This window comes from Pyrus communis, chromosome 15 (assembly GCF_041283825.1).
Source record: "Pyrus communis isolate YQ-2024b chromosome 15, ASM4128382v1, whole genome shotgun sequence".
Lineage (NCBI taxonomy): Eukaryota > Viridiplantae > Streptophyta > Magnoliopsida > Rosales > Rosaceae > Pyrus > Pyrus communis.
The window spans coordinates 7,229,679-7,254,245 of NC_142579.1; the positions used below are offsets into that span (position 1 = coordinate 7,229,679).

Genomic DNA, 24,567 nt, shown 5'->3' on the forward strand with positions numbered 1-24,567 from the left:
GACTAGCCCTTGGTAGACAAGATCGTCCCAATCGCTCTCAACGCTCTGACCTTTCCCAAATGCACGTAAGGGCGTGCTATGCTTACATTGACACCTTGCTTATTTAGGTATTTGTGGATTCCAGCGCTGACCTCAATTTTCTCAACCCTTCTGTAGCGATTCATCTTAGCCTCTGCATTGATCGTTCCTTCGTTAAAACCGGTGGTTGTGGTTAATGGTTGTCTTTGCTATACTATAATACTCACTTACGATCTCACAGTGAACTTACAGGGGTATAGGTTTTCCTCTGATATTCGCCTTTTACTGGTAATGGGCTGTGATTTGGTTCTCGGGGCTGACTGGTTAGAAACCTTGGGTTTCATTGGATGGCACTTCAAAAACAAGGCAATGGAGTTCCAAATTGAGGGCCATAATTATTGCTTGGTGTGACTCCAATCATCTGATCCTCCTTCCACCCTGTCTTCCACAACTTCCGCCTCTTCCCTGTCGGATATTAACTTCATGCTAGCATCTATATTGAGTGCCAGTTCCACTACTGAGGCATTTACTCTATTCCCCCACCACTCGCCTCCTTTATGGACGACTATTTGGACCTTTTCACTGCTCCAACATGCCTTCCTAAACAAGCAATCAACCACAGAATTACCTTGTTGCCGGGCACTCAATCGATGAAAGTGTGCCCTTATTGTTACGTCTATGTTCAGAAGAAGGAAATGGAGAAAAAAAAAGGTTGATGAAATGTTTGTTGCAGGCATAATTTGCCCAAGTTCAAGTCCCTTTTCTTCCCCCGCATTCTTGGTTCACAAAGATGACACTACTTCGTGTTTTTGTGTGGATTACAAGGGCCTAATCTAATGACTGTCAAATTTCCTTTTTCGGTTCCAATTATTGATGAGCTACTTGGCGACTGCGAGGCTAAGATCTTTTTCAAATTAGATATCCGATCCGGGTTTCACCAAATCCGCATGCATGAACCTGACATTCCGAAAACGGCTTTTCGCACACATGATGGGCATTTTCAATTTGGGTCATACCTTTTGGACCTTGCAATGGCCCTTCCACATTTCAGGCACTAATTAATGAACTCCATCTTCAAGCCATTTTTACGTAAGTTTGTCCTGATTTTTTTCAATGATATACTCATCTTCAGCCCGGATTTACCTACCCACCTTAATCATTTGACATTTGTCTTTGATGTTTTGCGAGCGAATAAATTAAAGGTGAAGGCGTCTAAATGCTCCTTTGGACAACCCACTGTGGCGTACCTTGGTCATATCATTTCTGTAGAGGGTGTCATCGTTGATTCTCGGAAAGTGCAATGTATCATGGAGTGGCCTCAACCACGTACACTCAAAGCCTTACGTGGATTCTTGGGTCTAGCAGACTATAATCGGAAATTTGTGCGTAACTTTGGTCTTCTCGCTCAGCCTTTAGTTGATCTTCTAAAAATGGATAACTTTAAATGACCTTCAACAGCGACCTAAGCATTTGTGGCTCGTAAGCAGGTTCTCTCTTTTACCTCTGTCTTGGCCCTCCCAGACTTTTCTAGGCCATTTACATTGCGGTGTGATGCCTCTAACATGGGCATTGGTGCTGGGCTTTCTCAGGACCATCATCCAATCACCTTCCTGAGCAAGTCACTATTCGACAAATATAAGACTTTATCCTTTTATGGTAAAGAAATGATGGCCATCGTCTTTGCTATCCAGAAATGGCGACCCTAACTGCTCGGGCATCCTTCAAGATTCTTACGGACCACCAAACCTTGAAACATTTTCTCAATCAGCGCATCTCCACGCCTACTCAACAAAAATGGCTACTCTTCAAATTGGAAAGTATGAATGAAATCAAAATGTTTTTCTTTTACCTTTTCCTCTTTCTTCTTTCGATTTGCTTCCTTACTGATTGGTCCCTGTCATACACCAATGGCAAAGGAGACAAACAAGGTCGTTGATGCTAAGCATGGAAGGGAGGAGGGTGCAACAAGAGCCGTCAGTGGGAAGAAAGGACAACATTTCTGGAGATATTCAAGTTCGACGGTGGTGTACTAGGTGAGAGGTGCAAGTGGAGTTGTCGACGAGAAGGAAAGAGGCACAAAGGTACCTAGTGCAACAACACGCGCCATTTTTACTCGGTGGTGATGATTTAGTGGCAATGGGCTCGAAATTGTAGGGTTCATGGGCAATGTTCATCCACAGAAACAGACTATCCCGTCCTGCACTCCCATCTTGACAAAGCCATAAAACCCAAGATCAAGGTTATGGCTTTTCGAAATCTCTGACATTGCCGAAATTATATGCCATGATCCCAGGAGTTTATATGGCGAAGTGCCCATCGTTGGATTGCCCTTTCTCTTCTGGTGTTGAGGAGATTTTTCGGTTGTAAGAAATTGATGTTTTAGGGTGGTATCTCAGACATGATGTGGTGAAGATTTTGATGCCCATTTTTGAGTTTCTAAAGAGTTTGGGTATAAGCTCTAAATCGCATTTCCAAAATTATGTTCCACTTTCGGAGATTTGTTCTGTTTAAGAAGGAAAAGATTATGGAATTTGTTAGAAGGGTTGATGAGAATAGGTGTGGTAGGAACTCCGGAAGCTACATATATTATATATATATATATATATATATATATATAATTCAGGCCATGAGTTGGATGAAAGTGGAGACCTGGGAACAGAAGATGAAGACTTTCCGGTGTTTGGGGTTTTCGGATAATGACAATGTGTACGCAAACTAACCTAACTCACGTCTCCTGCAAGTGATCACCGTTCAAATGTTACTCATTGTCAAATAAATTTGGTTTGACAATAAAACTAGCAAATAAATTCTATTGAAACTGGAAATAATATGTCAAATAGAGCGTCGGCGACGTAATTTTGTCATGAGTGAATTATCTCGTTGTAATAGCAGCTCCGTTAAGAGTTCGGAATTTAACAACAAAAAAACAGGATTTCATTCCCTCATAATATTAGCAGGTACAAAGTCAGAAAATCATGGCAACACAAAATACAGAGAGAATGTACAAAAAACAAGTGAAGTAAAAGCAAATACATTTTTACCATTTACCATTTACCATGGTCAACTAAAAAGAGTTCATTTCCAGTAAATAACTCTTGGCCTTGAGCAGCTCCACTACAACCTCCCCGTACATCCCATCATTCCCAAACGCCTCCATCGCCAAATCCCCATCCTCCACGTCATCCCCCAAACTCGGCCTCACCACAACAAGTGTGGCCCCCTCCACCCATACCCCGCCCTTCAGCTCCACCCTCGCTACGTGCCTCATCCTCATCCTCACGCTCGGCACCTTGCTCCTCCCTCTATCCCATCCCTCTTCCTCCTCCACCTCCTCCGCCTCCCCACACGCGTCCTCCCTCCTGCACTCTCTCAGCCCCTCCTTTCTCATCACCACCGTGCCTTCTCCTTCTCTGTCCCTCAGAACCAGCGATTCCAGCCCTCTCTGCTCCCTCACCACCTCCTTCAGCAGGTAGTGCCTCGCCGACGCCGCGATCAGCGCGCTAATCGTCCACACCACCCTCACCTTCAGACCTCCGGCGAAGTCCGCTTCCTCTCCGGCCACAGGATTGTCCCCGCTGGCGACGACGGATCGGAACCCTAGGATCACGCACGTCTTCAGAGTTTTCCCGAATTCAGCTCGCCATTTCAGCACCGTCCCCTTCTCTAACCGGAGATCGCCCGACGGGAGCTCGATCGAGAGGCTTCGGACGCGGTGGAAGGAGCGGAGGATCTGGGCGGGGGAATTCTGAGAGCGGGTCTGGGTCGGGTCGGGCTTGGCCGAGACTAGGTCCTGGAGCGATTTGAGGATGGATTTGAGGAAGGCGACGAGGAGGTGCGAAACGTCGTCGCTTTCCGAGTCGGAGTCTGAATCGGAGGATATGACGCGGTCGACGGTTAGGATGAGCGAGTCTGTGTGGGGGACGAGCGAGTTGAATCGCTTGGAAACGGCGCGGCAGCGGATGAGGGTCTTGATGTCGGAGACCGAGTCGAAGATCTGGAGGATGAGCGAGTCGGGGAGGCGATCGAAACCGTCCATTGGAACGATCAGAGAGTCGTCGTTCGGATGGGCTCTCAGCTCAGAGAGACAGAGTCTAGTGGGTTTTGCTCGATTTGGGAGAAATGAGAAGCGACCGCGTTGTTTTTGGAAGAAATCGAGCGTGGGGGGAGCCCATTTGACCAATTTGATGGGTGGTATGGAGGGCCCCACGCAATATGCTTAACGCCGGCTCCGGTTTTCGTTGGAGATATTATTTTTTTCCCTTAACGTGTAACTTTATAAAGAGAAACCTCGATTACAGCTGAAAATTTCTCATTGGCATTAGGGCCCCAAACACAGGTATCATCTTTCTTGCTCATGTAAAGGCAAAGGAATAGCACAAATTTTATGAACAACACAGGTATCCTTCTCAGGGATTACCTGGAAAAGTTTTGATTATGGGTCTGAAACACGATATTTTTGCACTCTCTATCGATTTCTTGAATCAAATTCTTAATTTTCCCACCCTAGATAAACTTTAACTTTCCTCGCCCCATGTTTCGGTTTAACTTTTAATATTAAATCTTTGGAATTCAACGAATCCTTCCAGAAAACTATATTATGAATGTCGAGCTATTTACCAATTGTAGTTTTATTTCGGATATGTAAAATGTTAACTATTTCATTTCTCAGCACACAAGCACTATTGTTTGAACTTCCACATAAGTATTTTTTGAGATCACCGACTCAATTTTGACAAATCATTTGATTCAGAAGTTAAAAATACATTATTGCCTAATGTGTTACCAAGCTACATGAAAAGAGAAAGGGTTTTTTAATTTGCACCCCACGTAAATATGTATTATTAAATCACTCATGTATCTTAACATGAAATGACTATTTAGCCCCCAAAAATTTAAAAGAAATTGAATACACAAATTATTTACTAATATGAACCCTAACTCTAAATTGGTTGTCTAAACCCGAACCCTAAAATCCTAAAACTCCTAATTGGCTAAAACCACCAAATTGATAGAAACGTAAACCCTAAAAATAAAAAAAAATGTTACGGATTTGTAACCAGACGTACTTCATTATGGATTTTGTAAGAACTACAACATTTTTTTGTTATCAAAATCTATAACTATTCCAAAACAAATTTTCGATTTCTCAAAAAAAAAAAAAAAAATCCATTATAATATAAACAAATTTTCCTCTAAGTGGTAAGCTTGGTAGGTGGTGCTACTTTCTTTTAAGTTTTGTATAGTAAAAAGAATTGAACCTATGTTCACGCAAAAAAAAAAAAAAAAGATGAACCCATTATAATCTTCCTATTATAATTTTGAAATAAAATAAAAAAATTCACCTAGGTCCTATCATTCTTTTTTGTGAAATTGACTCTAGAGGAGTAACAAAGAGGGATACAAATTTTGGATTTGTGCTCTATCAGTAAAATAAACCAACAATCGAATGTCATGTAGTCGATCTCATAATTAGCATTTACATGTTTAGTGAGAGTCTATCATTCTTTTTTGTGAAATTGACTCTAGAGGAGTAACAAAGAGGGATACAAATTTTGGATTTGTGCTCTATCAGTAAAATAAACCAACAATCGAATGTCATGTAGTCGATCTCATAATTAGCATTTACATGTTTAGTGAGAGTCTTGAAATTTAGAGGTGTGGTGAGAATGAACAATGAGAGAATGTTGAATGTATGTGAAGAATGTGGTGTATGTAGAAAGTTTGGGGTGTGAGGGTAGTATAAGAAAGTATGTGGGATGTCGTAAGATAAATTTTGATTGAAAAAGTAGATGTAGGGTGTATTTGTATGTGGAGTGTTATTAAAACAATCTAAAGATAAATTAATTTGACATCAATATACGATAAAATACATCTTATTTGAGAATTGTTATTGACATTTCAAATTTCTCATTCTACATTGTAAACTTTCTACATTTAGAAAGAAAAATACATTTATGAGAAAAGTAGAATAAAATTTTTGAAATGTCAATACCACTTCTCTCTTATATTACCGAAAAAAGAATTCCTCATTTTTTTAAGTATCTTCGGTCCTTTGTTTTTCACATTATAAAAATTACCGGCTGCCGAGCCGATATACCCACCGTTGATCGTAAATGACCATCTCAATGTACATTGCAACGGACAACAAATTACTGTCGTCTACACGTAAATTAAATGACTTTCAGTTACGGTCAACAGACGGACGATATTGCGTGCAGAACCGTTTAGATCGAATAATCGTACGGCCCACAGTGAGATTTGTCAAAAGAGGATAGTCTTTTACAGTTTTACTAGCTAATGTAGGCCCCACTGATATTTGTTTCCTTTTCTTTTTGTATAATTATATTTTACGTGTTACGTCCCACCTACTCTATTTGCTTCGTATTATAAAAAAAGTAACAAATTTATTATTAGTTCATAGTTAAAAACTTAAAACCTATTTTAGTCATGCCAGACAATTCATTCTGATTTATTTATTTATTTATTATTATTATTATTTTTTTTTTTGCCTAAAAATGGAAATCTATTGTTGGTTTCATTTTCATACTTATCTGCTAAGCAACTTGTCATTTTCATTTTTTTTTTCTTTTTGAAGAAACGATATATTTACATTAAAGGATGAGAAGTTGGTTAAGCTTCATAATGGGTGAGCAAATGTGTTTAAATTCGTATTTGACGAAAATCGAACTTATGACCTCTCACTTACAAGTGAAGAAGAATACTATTAGAACGTAGTACTAAGTAGTAACTTGTGAAGAGCGACTAGTGATTTTCATTTTTAAGTGAGAATTTAGACTAGAAAAAATGCTAGTCGTACTACATTTTTATGTGAACGTGGCACATGTAACAATTATTTTATTGCAATTAAATGTTGAGTTTATCTCATTAAATGTGGTCAATATATTGTATGCTTGCCTACTTGATATTAAAATGCGTTGTAAATATGTGATAAGTCTTATATTACTTATCGAAGGATTAAGCTAATAAAAGAGAAGAAATCTGTTTAATTAACAAAATGAATAATTTATTTACAACCATTATGGATAGCCTTCCAACCAAGCAATCATGGTTTAGTAAAAATTATTAGTGTGACGCTAGAATATTATTGTCACATTTTGTAATTATCTAGTCATGTATTATATTTCAAAGAAAATTTCATCGTTTAACTTTATAACACAACAATTAATTATACTGCGTGTTGAGATTTCATTACTACGTTATAAGTTTTCCTAATAAGTGGTCACCTAGACTTCTCGCACGCAGTAAGTTCATTCGAACCAAAAATGTATTTTTCAAAAATGGACATAGAGTAATCCTTTACGCTTATCCTTATAAAATTAGAATTGGAGATTAAAAAGTTAAATGGTGATGAAGAAAGGTACGAAAGTAAAATCTGAATAGAACAGTTGTTTAATCAAAACAAGCGGGAAAAAATGTAGGGAATTTTAATTCCTTTTTTTATTCCTCTTTCAGTAATTTAAATTAATTTAAAATAAAATAAAGAATGAAAATTTGTCTTAACATAGTCGACGTTCTGGAGGAAATACCAGGACAACCCACTACCAAACTTCAAAGAAAATTGCTAAGTCTGCATCCGTAAACGACAGTCAAAACGCTCTCTGCCATCATGCCCCCACTATAGTGACTTGGGGCGGCATCAAGAGTTGGTGTACAACCACATCAGCAGCGTATCCGAGAAAAATTATTTGGAGTTCATATCAAAAAATTCATAAATATTTTTTTGACAAATAAATAGCCTTATAAATTAAATCATAACCCATCGGTCATAATTCATGAAATAAATAATTACAAACTACAATTGTTCATAACAAAGAGACAATTGTTCACTACTCGATTTCATACTTGAAAATGTTGTATTTTTGCTTCATTATCAATATAAAAGAAAAATTAGAATTTTAAAGATTTGGAATTTGGGTTGAAATTTGGTAAAAATTAAGATTTTATATATGTTCAGACCGCTCATGCCCTTTGGTGAATCTGCCCCCACACAACACAAGAGCTAAGTTTGATTGCTCAAGTTCAACTGCTAAGGTCATCTCCAACCGAATGAGAGCCAGATGGCTCGTTTTAGTCCTATAACCCTCCAAAAAATTAATATTTTAATGAATAGTGCCAGACCATGTTTCTTATCACCCCCAACTTGGGGACTAGAGGGTCATATGCCAAACATAACCCTTTGACAAAAAACTATACCCAACCGAGAGGCCAAATGGCCAAACATAATTTATTATTTTAAATTTAAAAATTACAACAACTTAAATTTTAAAACTATAACTTAAATTTAAAAACTACAAGCATTGGATGATAGTCATTGGTCATAGAGCTAAATTTCTGTCTTTTATAGTAACCTAAATATTTGAGTTTGGGTCGAAGCATTGGAGTTGGTATAATCAAATATCGTTTGTATAACCATTGTTTTGAGGTATTTAGTTTTTCAAAAGCGGTTTTTTTAGAAGCACGTCAATATTTTAATCAAAAAGCATGATATTTTAATCAAAATGCAATGTGTTTTTTTTCTTCTAAAAGCACTTAAGTGCTTTTGGCGCAAGACCACTTTTAACTTTTTTTCCTCCAAATATTATTAGAAACATTTTTAAGATGCGTTTGTTGTATTGGATTACGTCAGACTGGACTGGTCTTGGAACTAAGCTAATTTGATTTAGTGAAGCGTTTGATGCAGTGTCGGACTAAAAAAAACAAAATAGTAACAAATTCAAATATTATATTAAAGTCATATTTATTAATATTTTATTAATACTTATGTTTTTCTATTCATTCTAGAACACCACTTCTTCCTAGTTTTCTTGTCCACCTCCCTCTTTTTCTTCCTGGACTAGTTTCCATCCTTCTCCCTCTTTGCCTTCTCGATTTCAAATCACAAAAAAGGAAGAACCTTTCCTTCCTATTTTTCTTCGTCCATCTCCCTCTTTTTCTTCCTGAACTAGCTTCCGTCCCTCTCCCTCTATTTCTCCTTTCTCCCTATTTGCCTTCTCAATCTCAAATCACAAAAAAGGGAAAAAGCTTGCTTTGTTATGCTGCAACAAGAAAAGAGCTTCTCCATTGAATCACCAACTGAGACTTGGAAGGAAAAAGAAAAAGGATAACGCACAGTAGCATGGAGGAACTTGAGACTTGGAAGGAAAAAGAAAAAGAATTATAAAGGAGGTTAATTTGAAAGAAAGAAAAAGAAAATACCTGATGGTATTCTAGAGTGGTGGAGCCAATTTTAATCTGTTTGGTTGCTGAGAAACAAAAGGAGGGCTTGCTGGTTGGCTGATCTTGGCTAGCCCACTAGCCTATTTTGAGATTGTTGGAGATGGTTTTCGTGTCAAAACAGATTATTTTTAGCCTTATAATCCTTTGGCCGGGTCGGTTGGAGATGGCCTAAGAATAGAAAAATAGAGCATATAACACGTGTTTTTTTTCTTCTCATTGTCTTTTCCATAAACACACAATTGAAATAACAATAAGATTGATATAGTATTGTAAGATCCCAAATCGTCCAGGGGAGTGGATCCTGTAAGCCTTATATGTATATTCTCATCTTTACCTAACGCGAGGCCTTTTGGGAGCTCACTGGTTTCAGGTTCCATCGGAACTCCGAAGTTAAGTGAGTTCGCGCGAGAGCAATCCCAGGATGGATGACCCATCGGGAAGTTCTCGTGTGAGTTCCTAGAAACAAAACCGTGAGGGTGTGGTAGGGGCCCAAAGCGGACAATATCATGCTACGGCGGAGTCGAGCCAGGGATGTGTTAACTTGGTATTAGAGCTAATCCTTGGCCGGATGTGTGCCGACGAGGACGTTGGACCCCTAAAGGGGGTGAATTGTAAGATCCCACATCGCCCAAGGGAATGGATCTTGTAAGCCTTATATGTATATTCCTATCTCTACCTAACGCGAGGCCTTTTGGGAGCTCACTGGCTCCAGGTTCCATCAGAACTCAGAAGTTAAGCGAGTTCGAGCGAGAGCAATCCCAGGATGGGTGACCCACTGAGAAGTTCTCGTGTGAGTTCCTAGAAACAAAACCATGAGGGTGTGGTAGGGGCCTAAAGCGGACAATATCATGCTACGGTGGAGTTGAGCTCAGGATGTGGTGGGAGCCCGGGCTGAGATGTGACAAGTATCATATGAAGATCTCACCGCCCATTTTTTAAGTTAATGCCCAAGCCTAACAAACTGGAATAGTCAAGTCTTTTAACCAGCTGGACATTTGAATGCTTCCTTCCAACACAAAATGTTGGAAACAGATCTTTCATCCACGAAATCAAGCTTTTTGGTCCATTTTCTGCTTCCTATTGAAACTTCTTGATCTTTATAACAACGAATCCCTCGAAACTCTCCACTATTAATGCAGAACAAAAAAAATTTCATTGTGCTAGTTAAAGTAAAAGAATCAAATTTAAGATGAATAGTAAAGGTAGACACATAAAATATGGAAAAAAGGGCAACTCCTCTTTGAGGCATTTATCAAGCAATTGGAGGGCATGTATAAAGGGCAACTCCAACCTTCAAAGGGGTAGTACTCAAGTTATTCATGGAGATTCATCGAAGTCCATAGGGTTAGTTGACCCCCCTTGCCCCTTAATGCGTCTACCCCTATGTACATTACATATTGTTTGAAAATTCTCCTATTTTTTAACTAGAGGTTATTGGAGCTATAGTCTTTGAATTGTAGCTCAATTAGAGTTTTGGTCTCTAAACTAAAATTTTGTTAGTATTGTTCCCTAAACTTGTTATAATATAGATCAATTGTCTTTTTAGCTAAATCTGATAGAACTTCCATCCAAATTAAAAGATTTAAAAAGACAAAAAATAGATGAAAGTTGTTACGGAGTTAATCAACATGACTATTGGTCCACATTATCACTACTCATAGACCAATACTCGAGGAATTTTAGTTCAAAAACTAAAAATCCAATTGGATCAAAGTTCTAGAACTGCTGCTCTAATTTTCTATTTTAACTAATAGTTTCAGTTGATTTGATTTAAAAAAAAAATTATTGATGGAAATCGGGAAGCACAATCTATAGCATACAAATTGCAAGTTGCAATCTTTTGTATTGACTTGACTAATTCACCAATTTTATTTATTTTTTATTTTCCCCATCATATCATGTTAAAGGGTTGTTGAATTTTGTATTTAAGTAATTAATAGTATTTTCTAATCTAGTTGTTGACCAGGTTTGGGATATTGTAAAATTCAATGGATTGTCTTCTAATAAAAATTGCAATAAAATTTTGAAGCTGTGTGCGCAGAGAAAAGGGTTGGGTGTCAATAGATAATTTGAAAAGCTTCGGGTAAGGCCTTTTGGCCCAGTGCTTATTTGTAAGTAGTTTGTTTGTTTGGCTTATTGGCCTCTGTTGTAACTATATATGCTCATGTAAAACGTAATAAGAAGGCGTATGAAATTACTTACAAGATTTCTTAAGCATGTGTGTGTAGTTTTTGTAGAATCATCCTTGTATTTGTGTTTTCCCTTTTCATAATTGAAAGCATGAAACTCTCAAATGTTGAGCCTTTAAGAGTATTCATATTGATAAACTAATGATGATGCATGAGGAATTTGATTGTGCTAGCTATATCAGTCACATGGTTATGGTGGACAGTAGAATAGGTTATGGAGCTTCTTTTTTTCCTTTGAGAGACAAATATGATCAGTGGTACTTATGAGAGAGCATGAGATAGCTGAAACCCTAAGGGCTTGATGCCAACTCAAAATTTAACAAGCAAAATTTACAATAGCATGTGACGATGTACAAGTTTAAGACTAAGACAAACGTATCAATTAGTTATGTGTGATTAGTGAATGGATAGTATTCCCTTGTGGTATACTCAAGAGCTCTTCATGTCATGACCTGAGCCAAGTATTTTCTTTTGTGAATTAGGCGTTTGTAGTTGAACTTACTAGTTTACGGTTAAATTGACAAAGAATAAAAAGTTGATCGTAAAGACTAAGGTTTTGCTAAGCAAGTAATGATTAGAGTAAAATCTACTAGATGCTTGTATTTCCTTATTTAGGGAGAGCCAGAAATCGTCATGAATAATCCTTAAGCGAGTATTAGGAGACGTAAATTGACCTAGTAAACGACCTCTAATAATAGCCTTAATTTGGACAAAAACCTCACTTTTGCATGCAAATTGCAAACCCCTCTTTAGTTTGCTTCTCTTCCACCTCACAGCCTCCCATTTGTCCCATGCAATCCACGTCCCTTTCTTCTCCAATTGCGCTTACACACCACCTTCCATCTCCTCCCCACCGTTCCCCATTTTCCCATGGCGGAGCGGTCCCCACCTGATCTCCCCATCAACAAAAACCACTCCCCTCATTTTATCCTTGCAATTCCCGAATACCTTCAATTCCCACCTCCAACACTACCCCCGTCGACATCCCGACAGTTGGTCATCTCCCAACCCCAAAATCCTTCCGTCGCCATCTTCCGCTCAGGTACCTATGTTATCCAAGTCCCCAAGGACCAAATCTACCACGTGCCCCCGCCCGAAAACGCCTACATTGTCGAATGCCACCAGGACCCGTCCCGCAAAAGAAAAAGGCCGTTATGTTGCAACCTTTACTGCATTGGCATCTTGGCTTTCATTGTCCTCCTTGTTGTCATGCTCATAACGATTTTTTCTGTTATGTTCGCCAAGTCCGAAAATCCCAAATTCAGTGTAGAACGTGTTGTTGTACATAGCAAGAGTAATGGACGGTCGGACTACAGCTTGACGTTGATGGTTCGAAATCCGAATTCGAGAGTGACAATTATGTACAATGGTGGTGGTACTAGCCTTCATTTCAAGCAAAAAACAATAGCTGAAGGAAAATACCCATCTTTTACGCAAGGGACGGGCAAATCAAAAGAGGTTACTATCGTCGTCCACAGTGCAAACGTTATTTTGCCTAAAGAGATTAAGAAAAGCTTGGGAGTTAGTGAGAGCAATAGCAGCACGAAGAAAGTGCAGGTTAGTTTATCCCTCAACATGAACATTTCGGCGAGGTTGAGAATTGGGACGTTGAAAAGTAGAAGCATGAAATTTCATGTGGCGTGTGATATAACGGTGGATAAATTGTCGAAACGGACTAAAGTATTGAAGCAAGAATGCGAAACCCAGCGGAAGTAGTAATCAACGTTGGTGTTGGTGTTGTTGTTGTATGATGATTAGGAACAAGTTTGGAAGCCATGTAGCCGTGGTAGTTGGTGCTAATTCAAACTCATTTGTACTGTATTTTTTGTTCATTAATTATACATATTTATATTTTGCCCTTATGGATCTAGAATTTATACCCATTCGCCTTTTTTTTTTTTTTTTTCTTTTTTCCTTCCTCTATCTTGCTCGAGTTAGTTCTATTAGTTTTAAGTCAGCAGCTGATGAAGGGATCAATAGAGAGTCTGTCATGCATGATATAAGTATGTAGACCAATTTTGCAAACTATGTTTGCGATTCATGTGATGTATCACAAATAGAAAATTATACGTACAATATTCAAGACTCTTACAAATATATTCCACATTAGGACAAAAAAAGTCAGCAAAATTTCACTCTAAGATATATATTCTAAGTAAGATTTCCAATGAAGTTAGGTCAAGACTCCTACAAATATATATGAAGCCTAAACGCACCAATCAACAAACAAGCCTATGACTCATATATAATCCAGTATTTAACTTGTTTATCATTATTCCAATCAGTGGCGAAACCGTGAATTGTCAAAAGAGGGTCGAAATTTAAGATGAGTGCATCTGTACCCTATTACTGGATCAACAACTTGCACATTTGAGGCATGGAGAGACACTTCAACAGTGAAAATCCCACCTTCATGATCTTGCCATGCTTGATATGTTTCTTTACCTACAATAACATAGTAATTGTTCAGTAGCAACCAAAATCCACATAATTCATTAGAAGAGCTTCCAATTGTAAAAGATATTTTTAGTAAATAAGCATCTTGTCTGGCTAGTCCATTGTGAGACTTAGTCCATCTCCTTCCCCTTAATATAGATAATATCGTTTGCTAAAAATAAAAAAAAAACAAAGAAAAAAAGCACACTCTCTGCAAACTATCAACCACATTAAACTGGTCAATTCCACTTGCTAAATGGTAAGCATGAGAAAAAGGCATAAGCCGAAAAACGTTATCGAACATTTTTGTCGTGATAATCATGGAGACCATCTACTATCTCAATCAGATTGTTGTAACCAGAATAGAGTTGGTTGTTAAGGTCTAAAACGATTAATTAATCTTTAATTAGAGTAGTGTTGATGTGGCAAGAGTTTGTTAGAGATTAAGGGTTGAGATTGGTCTATTAGATCTTAGGCTCAGATGTGAGCAAGTGGCAAAGTCTTATAGGGCATTGCTCATACACCGTTGGATGAGCATAACTTGTGCTCTGTGATCTTTGGATTCTTACCATCATCATTTTCATTTTCTTATTCCTCTGAGCTCAGTAAAACTATCATAAAATTCATACACAAGTACCATATTCTAACATGGTATCGAGAGCTTAGTTCAAGTATCAACTGGGCGTTGATTTCTATGAAAAATTTGAGAGAAATCCAATGAGAAAACTCTCGGATTTGAATCGATTCAGTTTGAAATGGCTAGATCTTGAGGTGGTGAATTGTGAGCTCCTGTATTTGATGGTATCGAGTTCGAGTTCTGGAAAGCCAGGATGGTCACAATTTTCAAATCATATGGGACTTGGAAACTTGTCGACAAAGGGATAGTGACCCCAGAATCATAGAAGAAGAAAGATAAGGCGTGGACCCTAAAAACTACCTAGTCTACGTGACGTGCAGGCTGAGTAATTAATAACTTAACTACGTCATTCGGTTATCGAGTTTGGCCAGGGAGTAAAATGTATGTTGATGTGGTATTGGGTGTGCTGCTGACTTCTGTGTCTTGCGATGGCAGCCGAGGAAGGAACTCATCTCGACCTTTAGGTTATAAAGCCTGAAGACAAAGCTGCTAGTTTCTTCGCAGTTCACAAATCATCAGCATCGCGTTTGGTCTCAATAATTATATTTGTGCAAATATAAGTATGCCGAACTGGTACTAGATTGTACAGACACAAATATTCAAAAGAGATAAGTGTCTTGATTGTAAATGTGGTTCAGTCGTCTGAATGCTGAACTCTAAAATGTATCTACGAATATCCAATCATAAAATAAAATCGACTCTCAACGTGAAAAGCTTGGTAATTCCTCACTTCGCTGAGAAGGCTGATGAGATAACCTCTTCCAATAAGGACTCAGAAAAACTCGTTAACCGAGACTTGGATAGATAACCAGTCGATCTCGAAGCAATGCTATTTATCCAAACTAAAAGTGCTCATTGGTCAGCTGATTCTACGGCTTCAGTGCTGTTTATCCAAACTGAAGATGTATTGGCGAGGAAAAAGAAAATAAAAATATCAAGATGTTTGAGAGGTTTACGCAAGGCAGTTGTGTGTTGAATTGGATATACTTTGAATGATGCACTCATCTCTCTATTTATAGTAGTAATTTCCCTCATGGTCGAGGTAAAATTTCACTTGGACTAGAAATCCTCAACCTAATCTTATTAGGTTTCGACTAATCCTAACTCTCATGGGATTCTGAACCGAACTCTTTAATCACTTAGATTCAATCCCTTGATTCTCAGCATCTTTTATGATTCAAAGCATCCTTAACTTCGGAAGAATCCTTATTGAACTAGGATTTGACCATTTCACCCTTATCCAAGAAAAACCATCTTCTAATAGGGTTCGGCCAAAATCTACTGGACTCAGCCCATGGCAAAGAATATTCTCGATATTTCTTATTGGACTGAGAACAATTCTAGGCTCGGCCGTGTTATTTTAGGCCCAAACAGAAGGCTAAATTGAAGAAGAAATAGGTTAAATCTTTGTCTATTGATGATGAAGAAGATGATGGTGAGCATGATGCCTATCTAGAGGAGCAACTCATGTGGAGTGTTGATTCAAAGGAAAAGTGAAGTGCCATAATTGTAGTAAGTTTGGGCACTTGATGAGAAATTGTCATAAGCCAAAGACGGGTCAAATGGCAAATTATGCCAATTAGGTGCGAGACACTGCAATGATGTTTTATGCATGCCATAAAGCTTATGTTCAAGTGAACTATGAGATCTGGTATCTAGATAGTGGTTGTAGCAACCACATGACTAACAGTGAATCACTCCTAATTAACATTAATAGGAGTGTGAAATGCAAAGTGAAGATGGGTATTGGTGATCTTTTGGAGTCAATTGGCAAGGGAACCTTGATTATAGAAACCAAGATGGGTAATAGATACATTCCTGAGGTTATGATAGTGCCTGGGTTAGATGAAAACTTGCTTAATGTAGGGCAAATGGTAGAGCATGACTATTCATCAGAAGAAATATGCATTGAGTTTGCTTGAGAAATCTGGACTGAAGACCTGTAAGCCAGTTCAATTCCTTTAGCTTCCATTGATAAGCTAAGAAGGATGATGGCAATGAAGCAACTGATGATGAATTGTATAGAAAAATTGTTGGCAATAGCCTCTTGTATTTGATTGCAACAAGACCTAATGTTATGTTCTCATCTTATATGCTTGCAGAGTTCATGCATTGTCCTACAACCAAGCATCTTGGCACTATAAATAGGGTTATGAGGTATACTCAGGGTACCTTTGACTATGGAATTAATTATAAGAAAAGGGATTCTGCACTGCTCATTGGTTTTTGTGACAGTGACTAAAGTGGGAATGAAGATGATACCACTTTTGGTTATACTTTCACTTTGGGCAATGGAGCATTCTCTTGCGCATCTATAAAACAACAAAGTGTGGCACTTTCCACAACTGAGGCCGAATACATGAGTGCATCTGAGGCCACAACACAAGCCATTTGACTCAGACATTTTCACCAAGCCTTTGGGAAAGGACATGTTGTATTGCTTGAGGAAGCTAGGAGTGATTTCAGTTAAGACCTTAGAAGGGAGTGTTGGTTGTTAAGGTCTAAATTGATTAATTAATCTTTAATTAGAGTGGTGTTGATCTGGCAAAAGTTTGTTAGAGATAAGGGTTAAGATTGGTATTTTGGCTCTTAGGCTTAGATGTGAGCAAGTGACAAAGTCTTATAGGGCATTGCTTGTAGACCATTGGATGGGCTCATAGGCTCACTCCTTCTCTCTGTAGGCTAGTTACTATTTTGTATTGTTATGAGTGAATGGAATGAAATGCACGATGAGCATGACTTGTGCTCTGTGATCTTTGAATTCTTACCAATATCATTTCCGTTTTCTTTTTCCTCTGAGCTTAGTAAAACTATCATAAAATTTATACACAAATACTAGATTCTAACACAAATTTGTAACAAGTTTTATCAAGAAATAAAATGCTATAATACTGAATGAAACAATATATAAAGTTGCTCAAAGAACTGCAAGACAAAATCAGATAAACCAGAACAATATACCAAATTACAAATAATAGGGCTAGACTAATACCAGATTTTTGCCTTCCACGATGACACAATTCTGTCAGTGAATGACTCGCTTGATGACACATGCCTCGCCCTTGTCTTTGCTTGTTGTCGTCACCTGCAAATGAGATTAGAAAAATGTTAGTTAATAAATAATAGATAAAGAAAGAGGCACAAAGAAAATGATATACATTCCTGCCTTCCCCCACATGATCTCATCTGAGAATCTTCCAGTGCCTAACGAGTTTATCAGCCACTTTCTAATCCAGTTCGAATTAAACTCAGATATATCCTGTAGAAGCTTTACAACAAACATTACAACCAAAATTTGTGGTATTTCAATGGCTGATTAACATCAAACTCACATCAAATCTCATAACATAAGAAACAACCCATTTCCTAAAATCAGCAAGTTGGTTCATCAAATTGTTCCTGATAAATACGATTTTTCATAGAAAAATTTGGATTTACAAGTAAAGAAGCAAAGAGCCTAGCCACTTCAACTTGTCAAAACTCTTTGAGACATTTTGTTAGAGGGCAGATTCTCGCTCTTAGGGTTAATTTTCGATAATTAGAGGTGCGGCCATACCTCCTTGCCCTTCTGTAGCTTCGTAGTGGTTCAAATCACAAACTCAGATTCCCAACTGAGATTTAGGGAGGAGGATGAGCCACAACCTAATTAGCTACTCTCATAGGTGGTTGTTTAATTAGTTGTTAATGAGTAGTAGGTTGGTTAGATTGGCTTAGCTTAGATCACTCCTGTGACCACAAATATAGGCATGAAGCCCAATGGATCACAAGGAAATATCCTTTATTTTGGACATCTCAATCTTTGTAGCTGCAGTCCTCTGGGCTTTAAGCCTAGCTAGGGTTTGTTAAAGCATGTAGTCATTCTTCGTAAACGAGTCGTTACTTATAATTCTTATACCATATTCATGAATGAATATTTGAAAGCTTGTGAAAGCTAAAACTTTTTCTCCTCTCTGATATTTCTCTTCACACTCTGCTAAGCATATGAACTCCCTTTTTTTTTTTTTTTTTTTGGTAATTAAGCATATAATTATTTGGAATTTCTTGTGCTACAATGGATTATAAACACTTGAAATTTCTTGTAAACCCCATTCCTTCAAGAAATATATAAATGTAGCAAAATTCTGTTAGCTCACTCCAGTAAGCATATAAATACACTTACCGCTTCTTTTAATTAAATTTTTTAGTTAAACTTTTCGAGATAGAGTAACGATTCTTTGCACGGAGTTTTCAATGAAGGTTCTATACGTTATCCAAAATAAAAATAAAAATGAATGTTCTATACTACATGACTTTAGTGCATGCTTATGTAGAAACTAAGCCCTATATGCGTGATGCATACTATTTAGAGAATATATTACCTCCTGCCTTCCCATGGATTGGACTTCATTTACACTTGCCTCTTGGGTCTGCCAAGAGGTCGTGTTACCTGCACCTCACAATTTGCTACTCATCTCCATTTAAATCAAGTTTTGCTCTAGTTTTAGAATGAGGATCCTTTCCGGATCGTCTTTGTAAGAATTTTCTTCGAATCCTCTTTGTGAGCATCCCAGAGATTCTCCAATTATGTCTGTTTATTGTACATCGTGCGGTTAGTTTTTGTCAGGTACTATTTATATTCAAATTTAAATAAAAAAGATTTAAAAAATTTCAAACTGTACAATATATCTCTGGAATTCTCATAAAGAGGATCTGGAGAGGATCCTCATTCCTAGTTTTATATAAGAAAAACTAACGAAAAGTAAAAAAAAAAAAAAACTTTAGTTTTAATGAAAAATAACAAATAAAGGTGTAGTGAATAGTACTAGGAAAAGGTAAAAATGTGGTTTTTCGTTAAAAGTAAACAGTACCGGGAGTATTTCTTTAAAACTCCCTTTTATATATGGGAAGAGGATCCGGTACGGATCTCTCCCATCAAAGGCCTAGGATCAAGTGATCCGGACCGTTGAAATTTGATTCAACGGCTACAATTATTATAACTTTTAGAGTAATCGTTGGATCAAATTTCAACAGTTTGGATCACTTAATCCTGGACCTTTGATGGGAGAGATCCGGACCGGATCCTCTTCCTTATATATGTTCATAGAGAAAGCCAACTTTGTGCTAAGGCGCGACCTTGCTGAGTTGGGCCACTCTAGCCTTTTTTCTCTTTCGTCTTTGGATTGCCGATCTTGGTTAGGTTTACGAAGGGGTTACAAAGCTTGAGCTATTTATAACCAAAACTAAATGATCATTCAGAACTTGATTAAACAAGGTCATGAGTAGTCTAAAGCCTATGAGCCTTAATACCGGTAGCACGGATTGGTGGAGTGACCCAGTTTCGAATGTGATCATGTAATAGAAAAGGATGAATATTATTTTTAGTTAATGAAAAAAATGATGAATAAAATGGTGGGAGCTTAGAACTCCACTGGTGCAGAGTTTGTTCTCCCACACCTATTAATCAGATTTCAAATTGTTAATTTACCTTCATCAGTAACGCCTCTATCATCCCCATCATCACCATTCATTGTCCTCATCATCTTTTATTTCTTTAACTTTTATCCGTTTTGAATACCTTTGACAAAATTTTGATAAAAGAATAGCGCCGAATAGCACAATATTTTTTCGCATATCTTAGACGAACGTAACACAAATCGTCTTCCTTGTAAGAAAAATGATGCAACAATTAAATTAATGATCAATCACGAGCCTGATGTCCCGACCCAAGTGCCTTAGCTGTATTTTGATTCTTCCTCCAAACCCAGCTCTTAGTCCATGATTAAGCATTATAATGTGGATTAAATTATAATTATTAGCACAAACACTGGATGAATTAGGTCCAAGCTACCTCCTATGTGAACACCTTATGCATCTGCTCCCTCTACCAAGATCATTTAGCTAATCACCTGAGCAATAAAAAAAGATCATTTTATCCAAATCTTGAACACATGCATGCATATACTTGGATTCACGGGCCAAATATATGTCGACAATTATATTGCACCACCCTCTCTGGAGGATGGGAGAAGGGACCAGTTTTCCTAAGGGCTAGAGCTGACACGTTCATATACATACAGTACCATAGTCAAATACCCAACGCCACAAACCATGTTAAAAACTCAAAAACAAAAAAGACATCCCTTTTGGTACCAATAATATTCAATTTTCAGAGATCCCCTTTTATTCTTCTTTTTCTTCTGAAGACTTTGTCTAACCACATGGAGGACCTCCCACCATTTGCAAACTCTGTTCACATAACACGTGGACACTTCTTTCTAGTACACTTTTTATGGAGGTTTGGTCTTTGTACTTTATTTTTTTTATACTTTTAGCTTTCATTTTTAATTCCCCCCAGGTGTTGTTTGTTGCCACTTCTTTCTAATAAAATTAGTTGTTTATTAAAATTATTTTTTCTTTTCTTTATTATTTTGAACAAATTAAACAACGAGAATCCTCGAAGAATCTTTATAGACATATAATTTTGTCCAAAATAATAAAAAAAAAAAGATGTGATATTCACACACCTTTTTAATTTTTGACTGTCGGATCAGATGAATTGAAGAAGATCAACGGATAGAAATTATCAAGGATGTGTGAGAAATAAAATGGAATGTGGATAACACATCCCTAAAAAGGGGACATATAATTATCACACATATATCTTATAATTGTGAATGCCAAACATAATTATGGTTATATAGATCTTAAGCACATATATCTTATAATTGTGAATGCCAAACATATATAATTATGGTTATATAGATCTTAAGCTCAATCATTGAATCGACTGTCACGTTAGTTATATAAAAATTTAAATAAACTTCATAGAAGTTTTTTGTTAGAGATACATCATATATTATAAGGGAAAGTAATAAAAAGACTTGAAAACTTTGAGTTTTAACGATAAGGGCAAGATATAGGCTAAAGTGAATAGTACCAGGATTGATTTTTTAATATAAAAATGTGATTTTTCGTTAAAATAAACAATACTAGTATTTTTTGTTAAAGTTCCTGTATTATATCATGGATGACGATTTGAGTGAAATGAACTGTAAAAGCTGCAGGAGCCAAGTGTGATACAGGGAGTTTTAGTTGGTTGAAACGTCCTCGGTGAAGCTTTTTCCTAATTCCACCAATAATTGGGGACTCTAACCTATATAAATATAGAGGGGTTATACTTTCTAAATTTCTGGTTAAGAAGCCAATAATGGGTTGAAGTTAAATCTAAGTGGGAACCTTGCTTTACACGTCTGAAAAGAAACTTAGGTTTTTCATGGCTTGGAAGCATGCTTGGTGTCCCAATAGAAACTTAAATAAAAACCCATGGCTTCTGCAAATATATCAAGCATTTTAAGTGGATGCCAACTCCTCTTCAACCATATTGGGATCCCCTTAGGCCACCTGGCTCTTTAAGTTAAACTTATAAATATACATAGCTAGTGGGTTTCCCTCTCATCACCTAACTCGATGAAAATAACACATTAATATTCCAATGAAAAATTGGATCCATTAAAAGACTACTTTCTATGATTCTTCCAATAATCTTTTGATGTGGGCTCTTCCAAATCCTGGTGCCCAATAGCTTAGGTCCTTCTTTCGAAAGCCAATGCGCTCCTCTTCACTCATTTAAACCCTTCATAATATCATAAATTAGTTAGGAACTAGCTACTTGGAGTTAGATCTTTTACCCATATATTTGTTTTATAAGGATAACATATAGATATATTTGTTTTTAAGGATCATATATATATATATATATATAGACACACACACACACATACATATATCTATCTATCTATTATATAATCCATCACCCGAATGAACCTATTATTTTGTGCGATCGGTTTAAAAAGCAATGGCTCTTTAATGTTCTTTAGCTGCCTAAAGTTGCATTAAAAAAATACGATCATGGTAAATACTGTGCTTTTGCACCCTAATAGTGGTGCATCCATATCTTTTTTAGAAATTAATTAAACTTAAAAATATGAGCTCTCGTGCGTGCCTCTTCCATGATCTCTTGTCTGAGACAAGGATGAAGAAGAAATGGTATCTGTGAAAGGAAGCAAACAACATGGCGCTAGCTAAAAGATTTAGTAGTTGGCTAGCTAGCTACAAACACATCAATTATTTTGTGTTATTTAAAACACATCAATGACCAGGATAACTTCGTTCTTCTTTTTATCGCCTCAATTATTGGTAATTTGATCATGTACTGGATGAAAAGTTTTCTTTGCACGCTGTAATGGATAAAATGTTTACTTTTAGGTCGGATAGGTAAAATGTTTGCTAGATTTCTATCATGCGCGCATGGTTGTTAGCCCTTGCACAAATAACTTTATTACATAATATGGGATCATGATGGAGAGGGACTTTATAACAGCATAGATAAACATCTGTCATATGCCTACCACTAATATTATTTAGATATGCAAAACTGACATATTGCTGAGACTCTCTCTAGTATGGATGAATCTCACATACAATAGTATATCCACTTGTATTACAGACAATATCGGTAATGAAATTATTATGTGTTTCTAATAACATTATTGTACACATTATTTAGCTATATATGCTAATAGGATTTATTTTTATTTATTTTTATTTTTTTTTTGAGGTTAAACGATAGATTTTGTTAGATTAGCCATTGACGGAGAAGTTATGTCTATCAAGAATTGTTGATTAAGCACAATTGTTCTACATCAGAGAAGTTATGTCTATCAAGAAGTATACTAATTGGTAATTTTCTCTAAATTACAGGGAGATCTTTTGAAATGAAACATTTTATCTATCTGATCACGACACCTTAGTGGACCTAAGTGGTGAGGTAACTAATTGACTTACACTCGAGTAAAGATAATGTGTTTTGACACGCTCCGATCCCTATGTTTGAAGGACAACGGGATGACTACGTGCTGGCCGACACCCGAGGTGATGCAAGCCATTTTATGAATGTATATGCCGAGAACATGTGAAACATGCATATAAATTTTGCACATAACTATGCAATATAATATTCAAATACAACCTTAACAAAATAATATAATAAGTTCAACTGCCAACAAAATAATAGTGATAATGCATGACATGTTCAGAGTATACTACTAATTCAGAATACAATCGGAAGTGTAACATAAAGTGCTATTACAAGAATGTCCAAGTGGAGAGAAGGACAAAAAGTCACTGGTATGAGAATGCCTTGTAACTCGGATCGTATACCTCATTCCTAGGTCTTGAGGGGGCGCAAAACAAAACATGAATGAACCAAGTTGATATATAAGTAATATTAAAACAATTATTCATCAACGTACTAACCCCCAAAGATTAGGAAAACTCAATAGTATAATATGTAATAGGTTTTCTGATAACCCTAGCGTGCCATAAAACCTTTCATAAAACATATATCATATAAATTGTGCTTAGTAGTGGTATCAAAATCGCCTGAAGGCAATATCTTTCACCCGTAGGCCCTACATCACCCGATTGAAACCATATAAGGATATCAATCGTTCGTAGGCAGGACTAAATCTTCATTTGCCTGAAGGCAGTGTCATTCGCTCGTAGGCAAATCATATGAGTAACCACTAAATAAGCACAATAAAAATATGAACATAATATTTCCAAAATATGTGTATATATCTCAACGGAGCTCAATAGCTCAAACATGATATCTTAAATCATATTCGTGAATATCTCAATAAGCATAAATCCAGTGAAGCATGATATTTCATAAAGCGTAAAACCAATTTACTCATAAACGTTTCATAAAATGTAGTCATCAAAACAAGCTTTTCATGTATGCATGTCTAGTAATTAAATCATGCACTTTGGAAGGGGTCCATTTACAGATACGTCGTAGTCAAAGAGCCGTGCAAACCAGGGAAGACTGAAACACCACTAACAGATGCACCTAAACACATAAAGGGACCAATTAATAAAGCTATACTAAAACGATTGAATTTCAAGAAACAGACATCATAAACGGATTCAAGACGTTGAAAAACCTAAGGGGAAACCTCGGGTACCCCTATGTGCCGATGCACGCGCCGCCATGGGGCGGCGGCTCGAACA

General features: G+C 37.1%; 2 protein-coding genes across 2 annotated transcripts; one reads left to right on the plus strand and one right to left on the minus strand.

The window, feature by feature from the left end:
* Window positions 1-2,929: 2,929 nt before the first annotated feature.
* AUF2 (F-box family protein) lies at window positions 2,930-5,298 on the minus strand. Its single transcript, XM_068487194.2, has one exon. The coding sequence runs from the start codon at window positions 4,052-4,054 to the stop codon at window positions 3,083-3,085; it is 972 nt and encodes a 323-aa protein (XP_068343295.1). The 5' UTR covers window positions 4,055-5,298; the 3' UTR covers window positions 2,930-3,082.
* Window positions 5,299-12,281: 6,983 nt separating this feature from the next.
* Window positions 12,282-13,306, plus strand: LOC137730709 (NDR1/HIN1-like protein 13). The gene has a single exon (XM_068469669.2). It carries the CDS (start codon window positions 12,315-12,317, stop codon window positions 13,158-13,160), a length of 846 nt encoding a protein of 281 aa, XP_068325770.2. The 5' UTR covers window positions 12,282-12,314; the 3' UTR covers window positions 13,161-13,306.
* The last annotated feature ends 11,261 nt before the right edge of the window (window positions 13,307-24,567 follow it).